The sequence below is a fragment of the Juglans microcarpa x Juglans regia genome, chromosome 8D (genome assembly GCF_004785595.1).
Source record: "Juglans microcarpa x Juglans regia isolate MS1-56 chromosome 8D, Jm3101_v1.0, whole genome shotgun sequence".
Taxonomy (NCBI): Eukaryota; Viridiplantae; Streptophyta; class Magnoliopsida; order Fagales; family Juglandaceae; genus Juglans; species Juglans microcarpa x Juglans regia.
This window is the reverse complement of record NC_054608.1, coordinates 2,722,007-2,746,290: the sequence shown is the minus strand read 5'-3', so window position 1 is coordinate 2,746,290 and position 24,284 is coordinate 2,722,007. Positions and strand designations below refer to the sequence as shown.

At 34.5% G+C, this 24,284-nt stretch overlaps 2 protein-coding genes across 5 annotated transcripts; both read right to left on the bottom strand.

Moving 5' to 3' along the window:
- Window positions 1–50: 50 nt before the first annotated feature.
- On the bottom strand, window positions 51–15,728 carry LOC121243167. 4 transcript variants are annotated; one of them, XM_041141233.1, is made up of 18 exons: window positions 15,462–15,728; window positions 14,461–14,603; window positions 14,138–14,236; window positions 13,865–14,023; window positions 13,484–13,570; window positions 12,237–12,328; window positions 11,328–11,399; window positions 4,322–4,471; window positions 3,507–3,566; window positions 3,226–3,308; window positions 2,974–3,127; window positions 2,534–2,663; window positions 1,878–2,036; window positions 1,592–1,770; window positions 1,385–1,426; window positions 1,196–1,276; window positions 499–630; window positions 51–381 (listed from the first exon to the last, which is right to left on the bottom strand). In XM_041141233.1, the coding sequence occupies exons 1-18, from the start codon at window positions 15,668–15,670 to the stop codon at window positions 301–303; spliced, it is 2,112 nt and encodes a 703-aa protein (XP_040997167.1). In that variant the 5' UTR covers window positions 15,671–15,728; the 3' UTR covers window positions 51–300. The 4 variants fall into 4 exon arrangements, with proteins under 4 accessions (XP_040997167.1, XP_040997166.1, XP_040997168.1 ...); XM_041141232.1 differs by having other exon boundaries at window positions 499–639; window positions 15,462–15,727; XM_041141234.1 differs by lacking the exon at window positions 1,385–1,426 and having other exon boundaries at window positions 499–639; window positions 15,462–15,727.
- Window positions 15,729–20,648: 4,920 nt separating this feature from the next.
- Window positions 20,649–24,261, bottom strand: LOC121243170 (ras-related protein RABC1-like). Its single transcript, XM_041141239.1, has 6 exons — window positions 24,113–24,261; window positions 23,935–24,003; window positions 22,926–22,991; window positions 22,353–22,474; window positions 21,903–22,031; window positions 20,649–21,016 (listed from the first exon to the last, which is right to left on the bottom strand). The coding sequence occupies exons 1-6, from the start codon at window positions 24,255–24,257 to the stop codon at window positions 20,903–20,905; spliced, it is 645 nt and encodes a 214-aa protein (XP_040997173.1). The 5' UTR covers window positions 24,258–24,261; the 3' UTR covers window positions 20,649–20,902.
- Between the last annotated feature and the right edge of the window lie 23 nt (window positions 24,262–24,284).

The following is a 24,284-nucleotide window of genomic DNA, read 5'->3' as shown; positions in this document are numbered from 1 at the left end:
TCAAAACTCTCTTCCCATTGTTTGCCTTACAAAAGATCCAACACTACTAATTAAAGAATGCATCCCACTATAATAATACCGATATGTTTGCAATTGACAGATTCACCTCTACTCTGATGCACAAAGCCACTTTAAAATCAGATTATCTAAGGCATCGTTGATGTGCTCCTATTCAAATGTATGACCACACAACACAAAGTCATGGCTTGCACCAGTCTCAATTGGAATAGAACTCTCTCTGCTTTCAACAAGAAGACCTTTTGGCATTTTTCTTGTACTCACAGCCCCTTCCTTAAGTCGTCATTTGCTTTTATACACAATTTCTTCATCATCCACAGCAAATGCTGGATTACAGAGGCATCTAAATAGTCTACCGAAACCCTGCCAGATAAGAAAAATGGAAAAAGAAAACACTCAACATTGATGTATGGCATTTATCTAAAGAAGATTAGTAGTCCAGTGAGAGATTTATTTACTCTAAAATGCTTTCTAACATGCCTGAGTAAGTAGGGGAGTTCGATATGAAAGTGGTCTTGGCAAGTCATCATCGGAACTGCTATCAGAAGTGCTTCCATCATCATCTCCATCCGCAGCATCTTTCTTCTTCGATGTTCCTCCACTTTGTTCATGCTTTTCATGCTGAAAGCACCATCAGTTTACTAGTTATCAAGTAGGAATACATCATTTTCAGCATCAGCACAATGATTGTAACTTTTTTTTTTCCCATTTCCTTTTAATTGCCAAGTTTTTCATTACATGATTTAAATCCAAAATCTCAACAATCTTATTATAAATTAGATAAGAATAATCTCAAACTCTCATTTTATCAAGTGTATGAAAGTTCCATCCTATCATAAACAAATATAGAGTCTTGTCTATTCACAAATTTACAGCATGTTCAATAAGAACAGTATGAAAATTGTCTTTACTATTTATTAGTTATTGGTTGATTTTTTTTCAGATATTATGTGCAATTATTATTCCAAGACTTTAGTAGAATGTTCTCCATTCCTTGTGTGGACAAGACATATGTTCTTCTCATATTATTAAAGAATACAGCGAATGAATTCTGGGAACTACCTATTTCACTACCATGATAAATCATCAGTTATCTCAAATGAAAAAGGGTGAGTTTTAGTAACCTAAATATTGTATTAGCATTTAGCACAGAAAAACTACATATATAATGTTCTACCTGAAATATCTTTCCAAGAAGTTTTAGAGCAAAAGCACGAGCTTTAAGTTCTTCCTTTCTAACGTGGTTTTCCCTTAGCACCTGCAAACAGAATTAAATTCAAGAAAAACATCTTCAGTAAGTGAGATTGTTATTATTTCTTAAGCATTTTATACCGAAGAATGTGTTTAAAGACTGGATTCATATTCCCTGATTCCAACTCAGTTGAACAGTAGCAATAGATAGTCCCAACTGAATGAAATTTTTAAATTTTTACCATCATAGAGAGAGACCTACTTTATGTTAGTCGGCAAACCAACAGAAACCTGTTTCATGAATAACTATAATTGAACAGGGAAGGAAACAAAATGAGATATGCACAAATCATACTTGATTGAAAGAAACATAGAAACTCACCATGTGGCACACGTGCATTAGGGTTACTTCAATATCAACTACATTCAATTTCCATAGCGAGTTCATCAATGTGTCTTTATTTAGGCGTATGTGCGAATCAACATCATTTTCAGGGCCACTTCCATCCATTTTATGTTGCCGCTGGATGTCTTCTTGGAGTTGCAGCAGCTGAAAGGCACCTGGAAAAAAAAACCATTCTCATTGCAATTAGGTACACATGGCTTAAAAAAGTTTTAACAGAGAGAGGGGGGGGGGGGGGGGGGGGTGGCTGCTCATAGTCAGATACCTTTTGCTGCAGTTAGCTGTGACTTCCAGAAATGTCCCTTGTTCCGAACCCACTCAGCTAAAAATGGCATTCCAAGATAAATAGCTTTCTTTCCAAGCTCTTGTGCTGCTTGTCTCGAATATATGTAGCCAATTGTGTGTAATATGTCCACTCCAAAAGCTGCTTATTAAGACACTAGAAATCGTTTAGCAACATAATTTAGTGTGCACAAGTAGCGGCGGGCTTATATGATTACAAAACACCAATGCATTTATCTTCAAAAGAGAACAATTACTAGAGGCTTCTTACTAGGTTATACAAATGAGTAACCGTTGTATGAAGCAATGAATTCCTTAAGTTTGTATATAAAGATTCTCATCCCAAATAAAGTGTTTGTATGGTCAAGGAAGGAATAAATTATAGACAACTTCATCTTTAGTTGGCATAAGAGTAGACTTCTGTTAGAACTGAATTACAAGACAGCAATTATATCAAGGTTAGAAAGTTATCTACTACACAGAACAACCCAAGAGTACTGAAGTATAATAGATAAAGCATCAATATAAAAATAATCGCTTAACACATGATATATACAGCTAGAACTCATGTCACTGTCAACATTACGTTTACATGAATGGAAAATGAAATCAGAAAAGGCAGGAGGAAGCTTAACTAACCTGTATTAGAAAGCCGTCTGGCTTCAGATTCTGCATGCTGTAAGAATCCCTCTTTGTCACCTTGAATGTATTGATTAAGAAAACTTTTCAGTGATCTTGCTAGCTTTTCTTCTCTTTCCTTTTGGACGGCCTACATCATATAGTTCCAAACCAATAATTTGCTAGGGTAGGTTAGAGAAACAACTTATAGAAAACCAGATAGACTTGATTCATTTTTTAATTTTCTTGAAGAAGTAATTAATGAAAGCTAGAAAAGCTGGAAGATCAAGCAAAGTAACCTTAACTTAAAGTTAAACCTGGCCATTACTCCTGAAAATTGGTACAGTTTTTATTTTCAGTTATATTTACTAGCATGGAGGAATATACCAAGCAGACTGTCATTTCCAAGAAGTCTTAAGACTTTAAATAAATAAGTATGGCTTTGGATTAACTGAACTTACCTTCAACTTATCATGAAGATTTTCAGGCTTGTCATTCTCACCCGATAATTCAGAAGAAGCCATTGATGCTACAGCTAGATGTCCTATGTAGTCCTCAAATAGCTCACTTCCAAAGAGCAGAGCAAAGACAGCCATGGGGTCAAGCATGGTTTCTCTGGAATGGAAAACAACAAATCTTTGATGATTCTACATACCCAAAAGAGAATTAGTATAGGAAAAGTCACAATGACCCCATGAGCATAGCAACATTACCTAGATATGCAATTCTTTCCATTTCGATCATATGCATCTCTTTGCACTGGATCACTCAAAACTTGATAAGCTTCACCTAATACCTAGACATATAAGAATTAATGCGTGTAATATGATTGGCTATGCAAGGTTATAGTGTCTGATGCTCAAAAGAAAAACTCACTTTCCTATCATTTTCCTCATTCTTTTCGTGAAAGAAGGGAAAAATTAAAGAGATTCTCTTGAAAATTAAGAATCTTATTACCAGGAAAATATAGTTAAAGATGAACCAGTGGACTTGCCTGAAATCTTTCAGCAGCTTGAGGGTCATTCGGATTTTTATCAGGATGAACTTGCCTTGCCTGCACCAAAATTAGCATCTCCCTCTATGATCTTAGAAGGTAAAAGGGGGGGGGGGGGGGGGGGGGGGGGGGGGGGGGGGGGGGGGGGGGGGGAAGAAGAAATATTGAAATATTGCTACTGAACGAAAGGCATAAAATCGAAAATTCTAAGAACAAGGTATACATATGTTATGAACCTAAGGGTTAAAGGCTTAACCAAATTAGTACCCAATATTCCTAAAGCTTTTGGAGTAATGGTTGGGTTTTTAACAATTAGTATCAGAGTAAGAACCACGACACGAGTCAAGTCACGGAGGAGGCGACCTCTCGGCCTGAGTAAAATGCCTTAGTATTATGTATGGGCATGGTGTTAAGTCATTAAATATTGATAGATGAGTGAAGCAGTCAAAAGGGAAAGAGCTACCACCGGATCAGTATCGATAGAGTGGGCCGCCGTGGACATCAAATTCGGAAGCATGGTGGAATGTTATGATCTTAAGGGTTAAATTAAAGGCTTAACCAAATTAGTATCCAATAGTCCTAAGACTTTTGGATCAATGGTTGGGTTTTTAACAAATAAATACATACGTACGTACGTACATGGAAACATCCATAAAATGTATCCCAAACAGCATCATAGACTCATTATAGTATAACCTCCATATAACTTAATATCTATATGGAAGCTGAGACAACCTTTACAATACTCAATACAAACATCAAGAATCAAACGTATACTCCAAGTGCCATGCACCAGATCTAAAACAAATCCAGACCTTAAGATAATAAGCCTTTCGAATCTCTTCTTCAGAAGCAGAGGAACTAACGCCAAGAACATCATAGTACTCGGTTTCCTTCACCTTCATTGCACTCGCCCCGATCGCGAAACTCGAGCTTCTCCGATGACTCCTCATGACAGAGCTTAGCTTGAAAGTGCAAAACAAGGATGGACAAAAAATTGAGAAAGATAATGAAGAAAGTGGAAGAGATAAAGAAAGAAAGAAAAGGAGTGGAGAATCATGTGAGTCGAGACCCACGAGCGAGCCGAACTTTGCCTTTCCAGTTCTCTAATGCCAATAAACTAATGCATGAAACCGCTTTTTCGCGGGAGGAAACAGTTTTTTTAACTGTCACTTTGGTGGCGCTTATCATAATAGTAGAACATACGAATCGCTTTTCAAGGTTTCATGAGCTGCGCTGTCGGGGGGGCTGTGTTTGGGCTTTTTTTGGCATGGGCTTGCTTGTGGGTGGGGATCCATGTGGGGGTTAGCCAGGATTACTACTTTTTGAGGAGTGGCATGTGGGTGGGCCGGGGTTCATTTTCAGTGGGCTTTCTGAGGGTGGGGTCCACGAGTTTGACATGTAATGATGTATGATGTCCTGCAATTTTTTATTTTTTTTCCTCCTGATCGAATGTGAAATATTTAGAAAAATATGATCCTAAGTTGTTTTTTGAATTTATAAGTCAAACATAAAGTAAGTTTTATAATATTATTATTATTAAGATGAAAATTTTGGACAGCATTAAAAGCAAACAGACTTGGGTGTGTTCTTATTTTTAACCATTTTTAAAGGGTTTAAAGAAAGAATAATAATATATATAACCATAAAATATACAAATCTCGCGCAGGATCTCTATGAAAAAGTCGACTCCACTATGAAAAAGTATGAAAAATTTAGTTTTTTAAAGTCTAGTTTGGATAGAGAGATATTTTTATCTTATCTCATCTCATCTCATCTCAATATCTAAACACTATAAATAGAAATACTTTTCAATTACAAATCTTTAATTTTTTCATCTAATCATTACCTAAGAGAACTAAGGATTGAATCCCCATTTCCCCATGCATATATATATTAAAAAAAAAAACCATTACTTAATTATTATAATTTTCCAAAATTTAAAAAAAAAAACACAAAAAATAATTCAACTTTTTCGAATTTTAAAACAAAAATTATATTTTAACTTTATAATATTTTTTTTTTATTTTTTTCTCATTTTCTAAAACTCTATAAAATATTTTAATTCAAACCATTTCTAACCCATTTCATCTCAACTCAAATATCTTATTATTATTTATAAACTATTTCAACTTGTATCATCTCAACTTACTATTTAAACTAGGTCTTTGGACTCATTTTCTTTTTATAAAAGGCTTGCGCAAAGTTGATGCACTTGGAGTACCCTCAAGGAAAACCATAGGAAATGAAATGAAAAGAGGTCCTACCGGGACTGAAAGAGTCAAAAGCAGTTCACTGGATTCTAGTGCACGAGTACCAACCACTACTCCATAGAACCACAAAGCATATGTTTGGCAGCAAGAAAATTCAGGTTTCTGTTATGAACCCCACTTGAGAAGTAGATGAAGAACACGGATTAATATTGAATATTGCAAGAGATGAAATAAAGAAAACAGAATTTAGAAAAGGATAGCTACGGTTTGGGATGTTCGAGGCTCCCAATTCCTCCCAAATCAAATAACACTGTTTCAAAGATAATTTTCCAGCCCCCTCAATCAGCAGCTCCTTTTTCCTCATATACGAAAGCACTCCTGACACTATAACTAACTTCTAACGTTGATAAACTAACCTCACAGACAATAGACAATGACAGTAATATAAAGTGTACTGTTTTGGTGTTTTTAATCCCAAAACGGTGTGCATTACACAGACCCAACTACAGACTCTATTTATTACTCAAAACGCTGCGTGTTGCAGCTCTTCACAGCAGCTTCCCTTCAGTCAATTCCCAATGCAGTGCTCCATAATACCCAGTGATGTTGCTCCCACTTCAAGCTAAGTTTACTTCACTTCACATCATCTCTTCCCTAGCTGGGTTCCTAACAAACACCCCCTCTTAAAGCACCTTGCCCACAAGGTGTTGTAATACTTCAACACATCAATTATCCATTAATGAAGTCAATGCAGTTTTCTTCGTGTGCTCGTACAAACAACCTCACAAAGTTGATCATAGTAGATACGACTTACTTACATGGACAATGGGCTGAATCTTCCCCAAAATAAAGAGCCCATGCACTTGCATTTCTACCCACACTAGAATAAAGTGAAGCCAAAGATCTCACTTCAGCTTTCGCATAGCTAAGAAACTCCTTTATAAATCTTACAAAATTCATTCAACCCACGACCATCATTTTCTGAGGTAGACAATTCTTGTACAATTTTCTCCAACCCTTGCCAAATATTTCAATTGTATTTTCCTGAAGCCAGTTCACAAGGTACAGAGAACGACCATCAAGAGAGATAAAAAAAAATCAATAATAAGCCCAGGCATTTTTGGAAGAATCCAGTTTTGCACCTTCAATGGTTTCACTGATATTGCAACCTCATGGTTCCATGGGCCATCTTGGGTCTTTAAAATTCGCACCATGTTATTTGTCAAGGCATACCCAACAAATCTTGTGTCTTTTGTAGGATCATGCAAGAACTTTATCTCCAAAGGTAAGAGCTCTGTATTGCCAAGATCCAATATTGGTCTTAGTTCGCCTCCGGCCCAGCTGCCCTCATGCAAATGCTTCCCAGACAAACCATCAAAAACATGTTGAAGGTTGAAACCTTTAGGGAAAGCAGCAGGGATAGCCCATGATGAGCTTATAAGGTTCTCCCACCTTCCTTTCACATTAAATTCAGAATCAAGTAGAAGGAAGCCATTACCACTGAGAGTATCGCCAAATTCTTCTATTATTTCAGCTTTAGTTACTAGTGAGGTTTGATCCTCAGATTCATCCTCGTACTCTACCCAAATTTCTAGAATATGTCTTTCCATTAATTTCTCACCCACGCATTCTTCCTTCAATTTGGACATTTTCCTTAAGATAAACAAAACCCCAATTTTCATAGATCCCTTCAGCGTTCCCCTCTCAGCACAAAAAAAGGAGCCCACGCATTTTTTCGAGCATGTTGAGTTCAAAATATGTACAACCATACATACCTTGGATCGCTGAAGCACGGGAGTGATATCACAGTCCTCCTCAGGTGGCCCAACGGTCAACTTAGAAACTCTTGCTTTCACTTTCTCAACCAAGGTGTCAGCAACAGATTCCATCATCAAGATGACCATAACTGTTGTGCATCTTTGACCACAGTAAGAAAAACCACCTCTATGAAGAACCCGGTCAGAAATTTTAAGCACTGTATTTTTCATAGAAACAAATGACTTCTCCTCAAGCTTGAGGAACAAAACAGATATGACGCTTAAAATATACTCATCCCATGTTATCGGAGAAGGAAAAAAAAACTGCTTGTGAGGAGATATAATTTCTTCTTCCTTTCCTCTGTCAAAGGGCCACAATATTTGTTTCTCTATCAATTTGCAAAGTTGTAGCAACTTCATCCCATACCACCCAAAAACACCCTCAAGTGGCAATATATCAAACATATACGGTGCAAAAAATTTCTTACTCTTAAAATTTTCAACACTCTTCGCCATGCGGGTCTTTTTATCACTCTTCATCAAACCAAATGCTGGGGTACACTTTTCATTCCTTCTAGAATTTCCCATCCCCAAATATAAATCTCGCCGATGCATTTTTTTGAACAAGTTGGTTGCAGGACTCGTATGACCATTGATCACTGCATTTTCACAACGCTCAAGATGGTTCTGGAGTTGTGGATAGACAATGCGAGAGACGACCCGTAAGGAAGGGCGGAAAAAGTCATTTGTGCGATGAAATGAAGGAAAAGAAAATTGTAGAGGGATACTGAGTTTAGAAATTAATTTTGGATTTGGATTAATAAGAATAGATGGAGTGATTTCTGTGGAAGTAACTTCCGTGGGCACTGTTACTATCTCCTCCCCTTCTACTGCATCTTCTTCTCCCTCTTCCGTAGCTTGGTCTTCCCAGACCAAGAAGGATTCCCGTATTTGGTGCTGGAGAACCTTGTGATCTTCATGCCATCGGCCCATTAACTCTGTGACGTGCAACATTTTATCAAGAATTTTTTCCATCAATGGCAGTAAATTTGCTTGCTGTTTGTTGAAGTTTACCCCGTCCATTGAAGAATCGGTGGCTCTAGATACCAATTGTTATGAACCCCACTTGAGAAGTAGATGAAGAACACGGATTAATATTGAATATTGCAAGAGATGAAATAAAGAAAACAGAATTTAGAAAAGGATAGCTACGGTTTGGGATGTTCGAGGCTCCCAATTCCTCCCAAATCAAATAACACTGTTTCAAAGATAATTTTCCAGCCCCCTCAATCAGCAGCTCCTTTTTCCTCATATACGAAAGCACTCCTGACACTATAACTAACTTCTAACGTTGATAAACTAACCTCACAGACAATAGACAATGACAGTAATATAAAGTGCACCGTTTTGGTGTTTTTAATCCCAAAACGGTGTGCATTACACAGACCCAACTACAGACTCTATTTATTACTCAAAACGCTGCGTGTTGCAGCTCTTCACAGCAGCTTCCCTTCAGTCAATTCCCAATGCAGTGCTCCATAATACCCAGTGATGTCGTTCCCACTTCAAGCTAAGTTTACTTCACTTCGCATCATCTCTTCCCTAGCTGGGTTCCTAACAGTTTCCTTCAAAGAAAATAAAAGCATGTTCTGTATCACATCCTCATCAAATTGATAACCACTTAAATTAATGCACTTTCCTAGTCGTGACTCTTCACTACTTCGCCTTCCCACTCTTGCGATTACTTTAAACTCAAGTTGTTATTTTTGGAGCAAACATTATATTTGAAAGCCGTTCGAAATAACTTGATTTGATTTGATACATTAGATTATAATTTTTTTTTAATTATTATAAAGTAGATCAAAAGTTTGAGATAAAGAAATATCCATCTTCAACTAGAGCTTAAATTGAAAGTGAATGGGATGTCATACACACACCAACCCTTTGTTTTCACAATTAAGATGAGAATAAAGTTAAAAATTAAATAAAATATTATTAAAATATTATTTTTAATATTATTTTTATTTTGATATTTGAAAAAATTAAATTATTTATTTTATTTTATGTGAAAATTTGACAAAGTTGTAATGATTAGATGATATGAAATGAAATGAGTTGAGAGGAATTGTGAAAACAAACGAGATGGGTTATAGACTTCAGGCGAGGAATTTCACATTTGAGAATGACTAGCATCTAAATTTGCATCAATTCCATAAACCATCAATTAAATACAAAATTAAGTGTTGCTCAGGACCAACATCTTGAAAACTCAGCAGTTAAGCCTGTCACACTCATGGTAATTTGCAGAGATGAACAAAAATAAGTCTAAGAAGCTGCTTTTCCTTAACTGGCATGGATACTTTTCATGATTCTAAAGCCTGCAAGACTTCAAGAGGAGGAAAGATTACTAGGGCGTTTTCCATGTTAAATCATTGATAGGCAAGACCGCTGGCTGATACCTGAAAATCTTAATCTCTCTGCTGATCATGATATGTCAAACCGAACAACAATACAAGTGATATTATCTGAACTTCCTCGGTCGTAAGCTTCTGTTATAAGTCTTCTTGATGCCTCTTCTGCATTTGCAATATCTAGCACTAGAGCCACAGCATCCTGAAAGGAAAAACATACAGCACTTTGAGATGCTGAGATTCCGTGAAATGTAAATTAATAATTTATGCAGCAAATGAGATGGAATTAATGGAGGAGATATAACTATCTTCAGGTTATATAAAGAATGAAGAACATATCAACCACTGGATTTAGTATCCTATGCCCATTACTCAAGCACACTTAAATTAATGAAAAAGATAATAGAACACTTAAAGAAGAGAAGTAAAGCATAGGTTATTTCACTGAAACAAACCTGAGAATAGAGAATATCTTTTTTATTTCTCATTTTGGAGAGGGAGGAGGGAAGGAGGGGGTGGGCATCAAAACTTAAAGAGTTAAACATCCAAATTTATTTCTTTTTTTCTATGATTAAAATAAAAAAACCAAATTTCAACTCCTATTGTAGATTTTCCTTCCAGGTTATAAATCTGTACCATCCCCCACCATCTACAACTTCTACCTACCGCTTGAAAATGGCACAAGCAGGTAGCTACACTGTCCATGTCATCAAACTGTTCTATCCTTGAACCAAATAACCTACCAATATGGCCGCTGGGGCTGAGGATGTGGAACAACTGGGAAGTATATGTCCCTTGAAGCTAATCATTTACACATTGGTAGGGTGAACGAAATCCCCTGAAGCTAACTTTGTGATGAACCTTACAGAGCCACTCAGCTCCTGAAGAAAAGGAAGCATCTCATGTGGACAACGAGTACAAGGAGACGGTATTAGCAAGATAAGGTTCTACAAAGTTTCTAGGTCTACAGGGATATACCACGTGTGCATGTATAGGAATGCTTCAAAGCTAATTATTTGACTTCCCAAACTTTGTGGGTTAAGTAGGAGGTTCAAGGTAACTGATACAGCATCCTGGCTGAATATAACAGGACACATAGAATAACTGATCTTGTTGATGCCTTTTTGTTAAAAATATATATATATATATATATATATATATATATATATTAGCTACATACCCTTCTCTCAGAAGGAAAAAAAAAATAAAAAATCCATAAGGGGACAAAATCGAACTTTTAAATAGAAGTACAAAGAAATCTCAGATCCATTATGCCCCCTACCTCTTTAAAAAACTTAAATAAGAACTGCTCATTTTCTACGGATCTAAATAATTTTACATGCATACAAACTAGAACATCCACAGTTTTTTTGAAGAAAAACTGAAAAGGGTACTCCAGACAAATTTGTTGGCAGATTACTTTAAGGCTTAAACACTCACCGTATTTGAAATGACATTCCAAAGTCCGTCGCTAGCAAGAATTAGGAAATCTATGCCATCAATTTCCTCTTCCTAGGAATTGGAACATGAGAAAGTGAGCAAAAACACAAGTAAAGATAGTAAAGTGAAGCTTCAGTAAAAATCTTCACATGCTTATGCAAAGTAAAATGGCAGTGTGTAAAAGAGATTATCCTATATTTCTTACACAGCCAATCCCAAATCTGGAGAGAGGAGCAGGTTTGCAGTAGGTTAACAACAACTAAAATTCAGGTACTTTAATACATGGATCCTTGTAAATAAGACCAAGAATTTAGAAAGAGGTATGAAACAAATAAAAGGATGAAATTTCAGAAGGGGTTGGGAGAGACAAATGAATAGAATGTCAATAATTAAAATAAAACTAGTTGTAAACCAGAGCAATGCACGGAAATAGCTAAATTTAATTAAATTACAAAATTTTATTTAAAATTTAGCTAAAATTAAGTAATAGTAATTTTGATTTTAAATAAAAATATTTATTAAAGTGGATATATTATTCATTATTTTTATTTTATAAGTTTAACTTAATGATATATATGATATATATTATTTAATTTTCATTTAACAATAATATTGTAGGATAGTTGATGAGGTGGCTTCATAAAAGCAAAACTTCGTACTTTGAAAATTATATAGTATATACAGCAGGTTTTATTGGCTGCACCCGTTCTCAACAATTGACCATTTATTTCTTTTCTTTTCTTTTTTTCTAACCTCCTATAATTCCAAGAGCAACTCACTGACCATATATTAATGTCTCCAATTATATTGACAACCTATTATGGTCTCTTTTTTAATGCTACATTTAAATGATTCTCACTTCAGCATTCACGTGGAAAAGAAAAAAGGAAAGGAAAAGAAAAAGTTAACCTGTATTTCTGGCTCAGCAACTACATATGGCTTTAGTAGCTTATCCCCAAATGCACGAGAAACAGCAAGAACGCCACCGACCCGCCAAGTTCCTGTGAAAGCAGAGCTATACATTAGAAGTTTAAAAAAACTGTTACATAACACTAACTTATCCTTGGAGATGGTACGAGTAATAAAACTAGCCTATGACATTTAAACATTGACTGATATCTGATAACATTTGCATATTAAAAAAAAAATACATTTGCATATCATTAGTTCATCACACGAAGATTCCTCCTATTCCTGTTTCCTTCTTCTTCCTCTTTTTTTTTTTTTTTTTTTTTGATAAGCTGTAGGGACATTATCTCCCTCTCTGACTAGATACCTGAGACAACAATGAAGTGGAAATTGTGCAGCCTATACACAATAGTTTTCACACCAACTCTAAACGAGACACACAAGAAACCATTATTATATAAATCTAAAACTAAGTACTAAAAAAGAGAAGCTAAGTCCCTAGAAACAACCAACAACACACAATTACGGTTTATTACAACAATCTCATTATGATTAATACCTGTATGGTCGTCCAATATACTCCATGTGCTTATCAGAGGGATTTTTTTACCAACTATATTAATCTTTCTTTGCCTCTATTTCCTTTGTTTCCTCCCTTCTCACCCCTTCTAGACTCTCTGTTTCTCTGCTCTCACATTTATATAGGGGCTAAAGAACCACCCCCCCTCCCTCCCTGCTGAAAAAAAGAACAGCCCATAGACTAGAATTTTACAATTTATTGTTATGTTTACTTGTTCCATTCCAGATATACTTTTCAAGAGATTATAGTTTCAAATGGGATTATTACAAACTAAATAGGAAAAAGACTAACTTGAATAGCAGATTAATCTGAACTACTTTTAGTGGTAAGTTAACCATGTGGAATACGTGGCAAGTTTTCACAAGACTCATCAAGCTTTAAACCAATAAGATATAAACTAGTTTGAGTATTGGCATTAAAATGTTCGTCCTGGTTAAACTCAGTTAAAGTTTGATCTCACAATACAAAGTACAAAACTGATTATTTAGGTTGAATTACTGATCAGTGCAACTATAATCCTTACGCAACAACCATTAAGCAGATGCTCCTCGTGCTGCAGAAGTTTACATCACAAGCTAACCCAAACAAAACAAACACATACATATAAAACCAAGAAGATGCTTATCAAAAATAAATAAATAAATAAAACCAAGAAGATGCAACTTACCTGCCCAAATGACGAAACCTCCAGCCTTCTCAATCCGTTGACGCTCATCAGATCTTTCAGGTTTGTGATCGATAGACAATGCGATAGCTTCAGAAGGAGACAATAACAATCATCCAATTCAGAGTAAAGAAATGGAATTATTGCTGAAATATTTCAATTCTTATACAGATCAATATAGAACCTACAAAAGTTGATCCATTTGCCCAGCTTATAGGTGTCATTACAAAAAGCAATTTAGGTCTGCAATCATTTCATAGAACAAAATATGAAACATAGATGGTGAAAAAGTAGTGATTTCTTTAAGCTCTTAATTCCCTATTTCATCCTCAGGTTACAGGCATGATACCAAGAAATCCCAATCTTAATAGAGAAGGCAGAAACCTGAACCAGCTCTACAGGCAACTACTCTGGAATCCCCAACATTTGCAACAAGTATCCGGTCACCTAACAGCAGAGCAGTTGATGCAGTTGAACCAGCATCTTTATGATGCCCTTTTTCTTCATTGAGGTAATCAGCATCTGTCTGTCTAAATACATCAACTACAATAGGAAAAAGAAAAGAGTAAATTGATTGTAGGTCATGATCCAAATGAATAAAAAATCTCACTCACGTTCTATACAACTAGTAACACTAGAATATCACCAACTTCGTACCAATAGCTGCCTTTGTATCTTTGATAAAATCTGGGTGGCTACTTAAATTCTTGAAAAGGTTGTTTTTAAGGTATTCGGCAGTTCTTGAACCCCCATGGCCTGAATCAAACAAAAACCATGTAAAAACAAAACAGTTAAGTGGATAAGAAAGCATACTGTCCCCAACTCATTCAGAAAACTAATGAATTTAGGAAGGTAACAAGTCTAGTAGGATGTATATTGCACCACCAGCTGTGAATTTTTCTTCTGATAAAAGATACTCAGAAAACAACATTTTAGCAGAGATAAAAAAATAAAAAAATAAAAAATCCCCTAGGCCTTACCATCGAAAACACCAAAAAAAGCAACCATCTGACCATCTACTTCCGAAATCCTAGTCTCATAGTAATCCTCCATGGAAGCTCTTTTACCCTTGAAAGTAGAATATCCATAGTTGAAACTTCCATTTTGACTTCCAGTAAGAAAGCTAACAAAATAAAAATAAAAAAAAGAACTTTTAGTCAGGTATGTAACTTCAAGTCTTCAAATACTCTCAGACAATTGTGGGTCTATATAATCTGTTCTTTAAAAGAAAGTCAATGCAAGATTTCAAGGAAGCATATTTCACCAAGCTCATGGTATTAATTGCAAACATATATCAAAGGTCCGACAATCTTTCCGCAATATTTCCCTCAGTGAATAAGACTGATCCGTCAGCTAAAATTCTCAAAATTAGGTCTAGCTGTGTAATGATAGAAGCTGAATCGTGTAAAAGGACCCATGATAGATTTCAAAAGCAGATGAGAATTCAAAACCACAAAAATAATTTTTTTGAATTCGAAACCAGATATTAGTCAAGCAAACCTCGTTAAAATGACCCTGCCACTCGAAATATAACTGACCACTAGAATAATTAGCAGAAAATCAAACCCCAAGCCCGAACTCAGGGTGGAACAGCGTTTTATATGCTATCATAAAAGTGAATAGTTTGGTACGTGCTCTCCCGAAATTAACCAATCCCGGAACCAACAAACAACTACAGAAAAAGCACTGAGAACTTCAAAAGGATTTCCGAAACATATCATAATCGTCAAGAGTTCGAAATTTGACTAAACTGCCAAAAACCAGATCACATTTCAAGAAAGATCAATCAATCAAAACTGTGAAATTCTAAAAATACGGCACCAAAACAAAGAAACAACATAAATCATCAAGACGATATCCCAACGGACAAAAACTTACATTACAATTAAGACGCTTAAAGATGAGAAGCACTGAAAATAAAAAATAAAATCCCAAAAAGATAAAATAGAAGAGAGACGGAGACAGAGAGAGGAGGATTCACCTGATGCCGCCCCCGCTGAAAATGGCATCGGGCTCTCTGGAGGACACTATGATCGCCGGAATTTGCAATCGTGGTGGTATCGGTGGCCGTGTGGCTTCCACCTCCTGATCAGAAACTGCGGCGATGGAAGTCGGATCCGTCGGAATTGTGGGATTGCCGGGACCAGTTGTGGTGGTGGTGGCGGCAGAATCATCTCCTACCGTGTTCATACTCTGTCGCTCCTTTTTTTTTTTTTTTTTTAATTATTCTTCTTCTTCTTCTTCTTTTTATTTTTATTTTTAAAGACTTACACTAATAATAAATTATATTATATATTATGGATAAAATTATTAAAATGGGATATTGTTGGGGCCGAACACCCAAAGTCAATCATTCACCGTACACGAACCCACCTGTAATGGGTCCCACTCTACTTACTGTCTGTCATGTGGGCTCCACTTAGATGTTCTTAGCTTTAGCCGAGGCAGAGCCACTGGACAAGACAAGAGGCAAGTAGCGTTGGAAGCCCACATGATCAGTTCATTACCTTCCCGTGTCAGGTGGCCTGTTGTTTTCACTCTTTTCCTGTTTTTAGATAGTAAACTGTTACTGCAATTACTGCGGTTTGAATATAAGACGTGTTTACGTTATTTGTTTAGTTTGCGTTTAGATATTGAATTGAGTTGAATTAAATTAAATTAAATTAAATTAAATTAAATTGAGATAATAAAATATTATTTTTTTAATATAAAATTAAAAAAATTAAATTATTTATTATATTTTATATTTAAATTTAAAAAAATTATAATGATAAGTTAAGATAAATTTATTTATCAAACAAAGCCTTATTATAATTTTTTTAAATTTTTATATAATAATAATATTATAATAATATTTTATTTTATTTTTAATTTTTATCTCAATTTATCTCATCTTAATTTATTATTCAAATGATGGATAGTGACTTGTGTTTTACATTATTTTTTTAATTTTTTTTTTATTTTTATGATGGGTAAGGTTGTATAGTTTTTATGGCATGGGAAATTAACTTCTCTTAATTGTGTTTTTCAACATTTGATTGTTATAACTATCTTGCGTTTTTTAATGGATTCACTCTCCATGTTGGCCTAAATTGTCCCCTAGGCTTTATCTTCATGAAGATTTTTTCTTTGGTGTGTGAGGAGAAGATATTTGTATACTTAATGCCACACGTATATGATGTTAACAGCAGATTTTTATCGGATGTGCACAAACATGTGGCATGCTTTTGAGGCCTTTTAGATTTTACCAAGGTGCCTTCTTTCTAACGCTTTTTACTTTTCCTTATAGAATCAACTCTACAATTATTCTCTTTCTCATGCCTCTCTTTATTCTTCTCTATTTTTTTGGTTCTATAAAATTCTCAACTCTCTCAACTATGAGACGCTTTTTCTCCGCAAGATACCAAATTGTTCTCATACCAAAAAATCCAAAGCCCAACAGTTTTGCTATCTTCAAATGGGGCAAGGCACCATTGTTAGAAGGACCTTTGTATTCTGATTGTTTATATATATATATATATATATATATATATATATATATATATTTTCAAGTGTGAATGTGATTTTTTTGGTCTTTATGGACGGTGACAACACCACCTCTGCAATAGGAATAACACCAAGTCTAACTACATATCTTACTTCTCGAACTATAAAACTTGAGGCAGAATCAAAAGAGTAACTCTGATGATAAAAAAAGCCCTTGAAATATCTACCATTAAGTTGTTGTGGCTAGGTCGACATGTGTTTGACAGGTGCCCACCCTGGGGCTAATACTATTGCTTTTCAAGATGCTCGCTACTATTGCTCGCCTTAGTTCAAGATGTTGTTGTTTGCCCCAATGTGAGTTGCTATTACTCGTCCCGGGACAATTGCTTGATTTAGGTGCCAGCACTTGTACTCACATCAAGCATGGATTTCTTCTCTCTAGGAGTAAGCACTTGCTTTAGGATGCTTGCCCTAGGTTATGAGCACTCTTTGCTTGCTTTGGGTATCAACACATATGCTCGTCTCGGGTGTGAATTTCTTCTCTCTCAGGGTCGAGCACTCTCCCTTTATACTCTGCTCGCCCAAGGGGCAAGCTTCATAGTCATCCCGAGGTGCTCGCCTTTTGGAAAACACTTTTACTCATCAAGGTGTGAGTAGTCTTTGCTCACTTCGATGCAAGATCGTGTTGCTCGTCCCGGGGCAAGCACTCTTTACTTGCTATGGATTTCAATCGTCTCGAGCATAAATTTGTTCTCTCCTAGGGCCGAACACTCTCCCTTTCCTCTTTGCTTTCCCATTTACACTCATCATGTGGTGCTCGCCTTTGAACAAGCACTATTGCTCTTTAAGATGCTCACCCTAGGTTACATACACTTTTTGCTCGCCCTGGTGCAATATGTTGTTACTAGACCTTAGGGGAGAAAAAAGTGCTCACCTTGGGCAAGATTGTTTTCTCCCATTGGGGAGCACTTTCCCTTTCCTCTCTGCTCGTCTAGAGGGCGAGTTTGTATCCTCCTGTGGTGCTTACCCCATTGTGACTATTCAAGGTGCTTGCCCTAGTTTGCAAACACTCTTTTCTTGTTATTGTGAAAGTTGTTGTTGGTCACCCCATTGCGAACACACTGCACAAAGCTCATAAAAATATTTTTTATATTCCTTTTTAGATTTAAAAATATTATTATTATTCCTTTATAATATTATTTGAAAAAATTAGCAATTATCTTCATCCTCTTTTGTACAATAATTCGTAAAAATAAATAACAATCGCTGGACTAATATTGTTATCATTTTATAAAATACAATTTTTACTTTTTGGTTCTAATTTATGCATTAATTAATGATTGGTTTTTAATTTATCATATCCATTGTTTTGTTTTCTATGGTAGCACAGTTCAGATTCATCTATATATGATGTATTTATTTTAATTTTTCATTTATAAGAAGATTATTATTATTATTGTTATTATTATTATTATTATTATTTTGTATATGTCTAATTGGTAGTATAACAAGTGGAGCAATGCATGTCATATTATGATTTCAATAAAATGAATTCTAAACATTTGATTAGTTATGTCTTCTAAATTTTACATTTTCTATTTCTTTCATCCTGATGAAATGTAGTAGCACTTTCAACAAGGCATACTGCATAGTGTTGCAAGTAGAATCCTTAGAGCACTAGCATTAGTTTGGGCAAAGTTTTCGACAAAGTTTGGCTAATATGTCACTTTTTTACTATTGACTAATCACTCAAAACTTGAACTCTACATTGAATTAGTCATATCACTCTCTATAATAAAAAATATTCTTATTTGTTATTTTTTATCTACTTTTTAATGCATCTTTTTATTTATTTTTAAATACTTTTTTTATTTTTATTTTCATAATTTCTAATAATCTATTTATCAAAACTACCAAGACCCTTAAGAAAATGGAAATAATGTTCAAGAATCAAAACCAAAGAGAGAAATTATGAATGTTATTGTAAGAATTAAAATATCAAGTCATGTCACTTTGCGAGTTTACTTTTGTATATTCCTTTTGTAGTTAAAGTAGTTCTCTTATATTATTTGCCTAATAGACACTTCTCAACAAATATGTTGAATCACAATGGCTAAATCCAAGTTTGCCTATTCCAATGTAGATGAAGATGAGGATAACTTAGATAAAACATGGCTAACTAGAACAAATAACTATTCCAATACCATTGTTCTTACTAGTGATTGATATAAGTGGCTATTTCTATTTGAGTTTGGAAGCTTAAAAAATACTTTTAACAACCTAAAAACTCTCTAAAGAAAATATGATATGATTGATAAATATATATATATATATATTTATATATAAACTGTTATAAGCACCTTAAAAGTGTGTTTTTTTTTTTTAAACACAAAATTGAAGTTTTTATTGAAAATCTTATGCAAATAACTGTACATTTTTAAAAAACTATCGTAACTAACTTTAAAAAACTATCTTATGCATGTTTACCAAACAACCTTTAATTAATAAATTTTTTTAATAAAACTCTACAATTAAAAGTACTATTATGAAAATCTCTATTTCGTACCGTAATCTTAAAGAGAAACTAAAGGTTGATTTGGTTACACAAAATTAAACTATCTTATCTCATATAATCATTATAATTTTCTCAAACTCTCACACAAAATATAATAAACAATTCAACTTTTTCAAATTTTAAAATAAAAATAATATTAAAAAATAATATTTTATTCTACTTTCAACAAAACAATACATCTCATCTGAACTGCGTAACCAAACGAGGCCTAATTGATTATATTTCTTGCGTTCAGATTCATGAATTGCAACTTTTACTTCTTTGGATTGAGCATTCAGAGTCTCGCTTCGTTTTTCCTTAGATTCTCAATTCAAAGAATTTGGCATCCATTTTGCTGAGTTCTAGATTAACATGAATACTGAAAAACTTCACAAACCTTATTTATTTTAGTGAAGAGAATGATCAATAATCATTAACAAGAATTTACAAGCTCTTTAACTTCCTCTAAAATCTTAATAGATTCATTGGTTACAAGACTAAAACTAAGGGTTGAGAGAATAATATATATGGGGGAGGAAAACTAAAATACTTGATTAAATAATGAAATTGGTACTTTAGTAAGACAAAATAATTCTCACAACATATATATATCAATAGCTTTCATTTAATTATATTATGTAAAATTTTAGTACATCTCCTAAAGAAGGAAGTTTAATTTCAAAATTATATATTATTATAAATAATAGATACTTAGGGGTATCACTTTCTCATATACTTGGGGCCAAGATATTCATAACCTCATCTGATTGTTAGTGAGATTTTTTGAGTAAGGAATTTTGATTTCTCACTAGCTGATTGTTTGTGGATTTAAATTAGTGAAATTCAAGCAGCCTTCTTGACATGTCAAAGAAAAAAGCTAAAAGATTGAAGATCTAGTTGGAAGTTGATTCTAAAATGGTAGTTGATTAAAAAATCCTCTAAAACCCTTGTTTTAAACCTTAAAAGTTCGGATAAAAACGTTAAGGAATCTTGATCCGTCCTCCCCTTCCTAAAATAATTTATAAAGAGTTCAAGTCGACTAAAAAATGAAACCTCCAAAAAAACCAAGGATATTACGAGGAAGACTCCATTTCTATCTGCAAAAACTGAAAGGAAACACAGTTCTGATATTGGAATGGCACACTTCTTATTTCAGAGGAAAACAGTGACTAAGAACCATGATCTGCAGAGAGAATGGGAATGTAGTTGTAAATGGGAGATGGGGTACAAAAATAACTCATGATCTGTAAAAGGGAATACAAGTCACTATGGGCATTACTATCTTTTGAACTACATGTGAATATTTTAGATCAAGCAGGGGAAAAGGTAAAAATGAAATACTATTTGGAGGGGGAGTGTTTGCGAGAAACATCAGAGAACAATCACCAAGAGCAACAGCTACTAGCGGCAGCACCAGATGGTGGAGGTTTCTGTTTGAAGATGTTCCTTTTTACCCCAGCTGAGCCCTCGGCCAAGAGACTGGGTGTCTCCAAAATCTACACATCAACACCGGTTATTCTGTTACTTGAATAACCTTTTTCACTACCAAATATGTTACTTATCAGGTTGAGAGAAGAGAGAGAGACAATACTGGTAAAAAGGCAGAGGGATTAATGCCCTCAAAACTTAGCAGAAGAAAATAGAAAACCGATCACACAATATGTAATTAGGCAGCTGATACTTACAGTATGTCTAAACAAAAATAAGGAAAGAAAGAACAGGATCCAATGCTCTCACAATTAGAACACGACTTAAGGGGAAAAAAAAAAAGTCCAATAATATGGCATATCTTTCCTTTTTCAATCAAGAATAAATCTTCACAACCTCCTCACACTTCACACTCCACATTTTTTTTAATTTTTATTATGTTTTTCTTTTTAAATTATTATATAATAAATATTTGATAAAAGAATAAACTCAAAAAAAATTTTAAAAAAAATATTAAAAATTTAAAAAAATGTGAAGTATGAAGTGTGGTGGAGGTTGTGTAGCAAAACTCTTCAATCAATTCTACGTTCCTTGAAAACCTTAGAACTTTCATTACTTATCTAATCATGGCTTTATACTAAACGATAAATTTTGTTATTTTCAGCATCCTTTTGTTTGTTGTGTCCTTGAACACACTTCAAAAGACCAATATATACAAGGCCAAGATGCAATTTTATTGTAAAATTTTCTGGATAAATAAAGTGAATATAGAATGCATTACGGAATTATTTAATAGCTTATTTTCATGTTTCTGAAAAGTAAATGACTAAACGAAGGGAGTAAACTTGACATCCGGATCTAAACCTGTTCAAGAACTGGTTCACATCCTAGGAATCTCCTGTACTTCTAACAGTAAAACAATACATAGACAAAATATTTCAGTAATTTGCATACCTTTAATACAAGCTCCTCAAAGCATTGCTCCACATTGACTCGAGTTTTAGCACTGCATTCCAAGAAAAGGCATCCATATTCTCTAGCGAAGTCAATACCCTCTTTTTTGCTGACAACCCTTTCACCTTCCTGAAAATTAAAGATAACTTCAATGTGCATGATAGCTTTAAATAGAAACAATAAAGCATCCCTAGAACCTAAAACTAATATATGCTCATAATATAAAGTTCAAACAACTCAGTAAACCAATAATCTGATCAAGATTAAACTAATTTGTCGTGAACATCCCTATACACACAAAAGGAAGGATAATAACCAAGTATCGTTCTCATGGTTATAGGGTCTTGGGATGGTAGATCTTAGTACAATCCTAACCTTAAGAATTTTTATTGAGAACAGGATGCTCTCGAGAATCAAAAAACTAAAAACCAAAGTTCATTAAAGACATACCTTATCAACTTTGTTGCCAACAAGCATCTTGATGCAATCTTGATTGGTTGAGTACAAGTCAATTTCCTTAGCCCATATATCAGACAGATTTGTAAAAGTTTCTCGTCTTGTCACATCATACACTGAAACATTCCCAAATACAATTACTAAGGTATACAGAATATTTTTTTCCTCAACCTAAAGAACTGCAACATAAAAAGTTACTCGATCAATTACTAACAAAACAGTCAGTCAGAAGCAGATGAGATGTTCTTTATAGGCTTTACTAAAACCTGTGAATCAATGAAGGAGAATTAGTTCAATACTTAAACAGCATTGCTCATTCACTATTTTCTTTTTGAAGACTTAAGTGAATGTGCACTGTGCTTTTTGCATGCATAAAAGAATGGAAATAATAAAAAAGTAGTAATGGGGCAAAAATTGATATCTACCATCCACAACATTTTGAGATCTATAATTAAAAGCTTTGGATATTAATGGACTCTCAACAACAATAAAGGTATGGATTTCATGCTAAATGAGCATAGACAGGAAAAGAAAGCAGAGAGAGATAATAGAGATGTTGCAGCATACCCATTATTATTCCTTGAGCTCCTCTGTAATATGAGCTAGTTAGAGTTCTAAACCTTTCTTGTCCAGCTTCATGATGAGAAATGGGAAGATTATGTCAGAAACAAGGTTTAAACTATGGGAACTAACTCTTTTTCTAACTCCATGGCAACTTGGAAATAAATCAAAGGAACAAGAAATGATAGTAATATCATTTACTTTCCAAGTAAGCATGTGTGTTGTGTGTATTTTGTTTCATAAATAGCATGTATCAAGTACTAAATTACATTTAAATTATAATAAATACTGCAGATCCACTACAACCAAAGAATTGATATTTATGACCTACTTATACAGCAAATGCATAAGGGCTTCCAATGCCAAAAACTTTGTGATCTTTGAGTTGAACTTCACATATTTGTAGAAATTGCAAAATTCTTAAAGCTAGTAAACATTCTTGCGGAAAGGAGTAACCTTTTTCACTCCACTCTTAAGAACATCAACCACGCTAATATAAGTCAACCATATTTAATGCTCATCCAAGTTCCCATAGGTTTCACATGATCAGGGTCCTTAAATCAGCTCATTATAAGAAGAACCGCAAAAACTAAGCCTAATATTTCAAAGACCAAGTACTGAAGGTTACCAAACTTTATTCCATTAAGCACTATGTGAAAATCCAACAGAATTGAGTTTTCATTTCCATATATGGTATCTTAACAAAGAAAAATGCTGCAATGGCAGTTTTTCATGGTATTTATCATAAACCCATGATTCGTCTTTTTTTTTTTTTCTTTTTTTTTCTTTTATTATTATTATTATTATTATTACACGCTCCAAGGGGAGAAACAATCCATGACAAGACTTTCCCACATAATGAAGCATGAATCCGAGGGTTGTTCACACAATCCTAAGGCAGAGATTTTTCAGGCAGTAACATTACATGATCAAATGTATGCAAAACATACAGATTTTAATTCATAAAAATTCAATGTCTTTTCCGAGTTTTCTCAGAAGCAATTTCACTTAATACCTGTGTCCCAAATCGCCAGCTTCAACTTCTTTCCTCCCCTAGTAATATGTTTCACCTTAAAGTCCACACCTAGAAAAAATTTAATAATATAAATCAATACTAAACGCAATCCCAGAAATAATTAAACAATGATCATAATAATGCACTGATGGTAAGACGAGGGAAACCCTAAGCTCACCAATGGTAGGAGAGAGATCCTCGAAAGTATTGGAAGTGAAGCTCAAGAGGAGCGTGCTCTTCCCAACCCCGGAATCCCCGATCATCAACAACTTGAAAAGATATTCGAACTCCGCCGGACTCGAAGACGACGCCGTATCCATCATATATATGTGTGTGTGTGTGTGTGTGTG

What these genes read in the sequence shown, in the direction of transcription:
- LOC121243167 (XM_041141232.1), bottom strand. Translation starts at nt 15,670, where the DNA reads ATGAACACGGTAGGAGATGATTCTGCCGCCACCACCACCACAACTGGT. An exon ending in TGCCTGTAGAGCTGGTTCAG is followed by an intron (nt 13,571 to 13,864) that starts GTTTCTGCCTTC and finishes CTCCTTCTGAAG; the next exon opens with CTATCGCATTGTCTATCGAT. An exon ending in AGGTTTCGTCATTTGGGCAG is followed by an intron (nt 12,329 to 13,483) that starts GTAAGTTGCATC and finishes CTGCTTTCACAG; the next exon opens with GAACTTGGCGGGTCGGTGGC.
- LOC121243170 (XM_041141239.1), bottom strand. Translation starts at nt 24,257, where the DNA reads ATGATGGATACGGCGTCGTCTTCGAGTCCGGCGGAGTTCGAATATCTT. An exon ending in AGCTCAAGGAATAATAATGG is followed by an intron (nt 22,475 to 22,925) that starts GTATGCTGCAAC and finishes GGAATGTTTCAG; the next exon opens with TGTATGATGTGACAAGACGA. An exon ending in TTGGCAACAAAGTTGATAAG is followed by an intron (nt 22,032 to 22,352) that starts GTATGTCTTTAA and finishes TTTAATTTTCAG; the next exon opens with GAAGGTGAAAGGGTTGTCAG.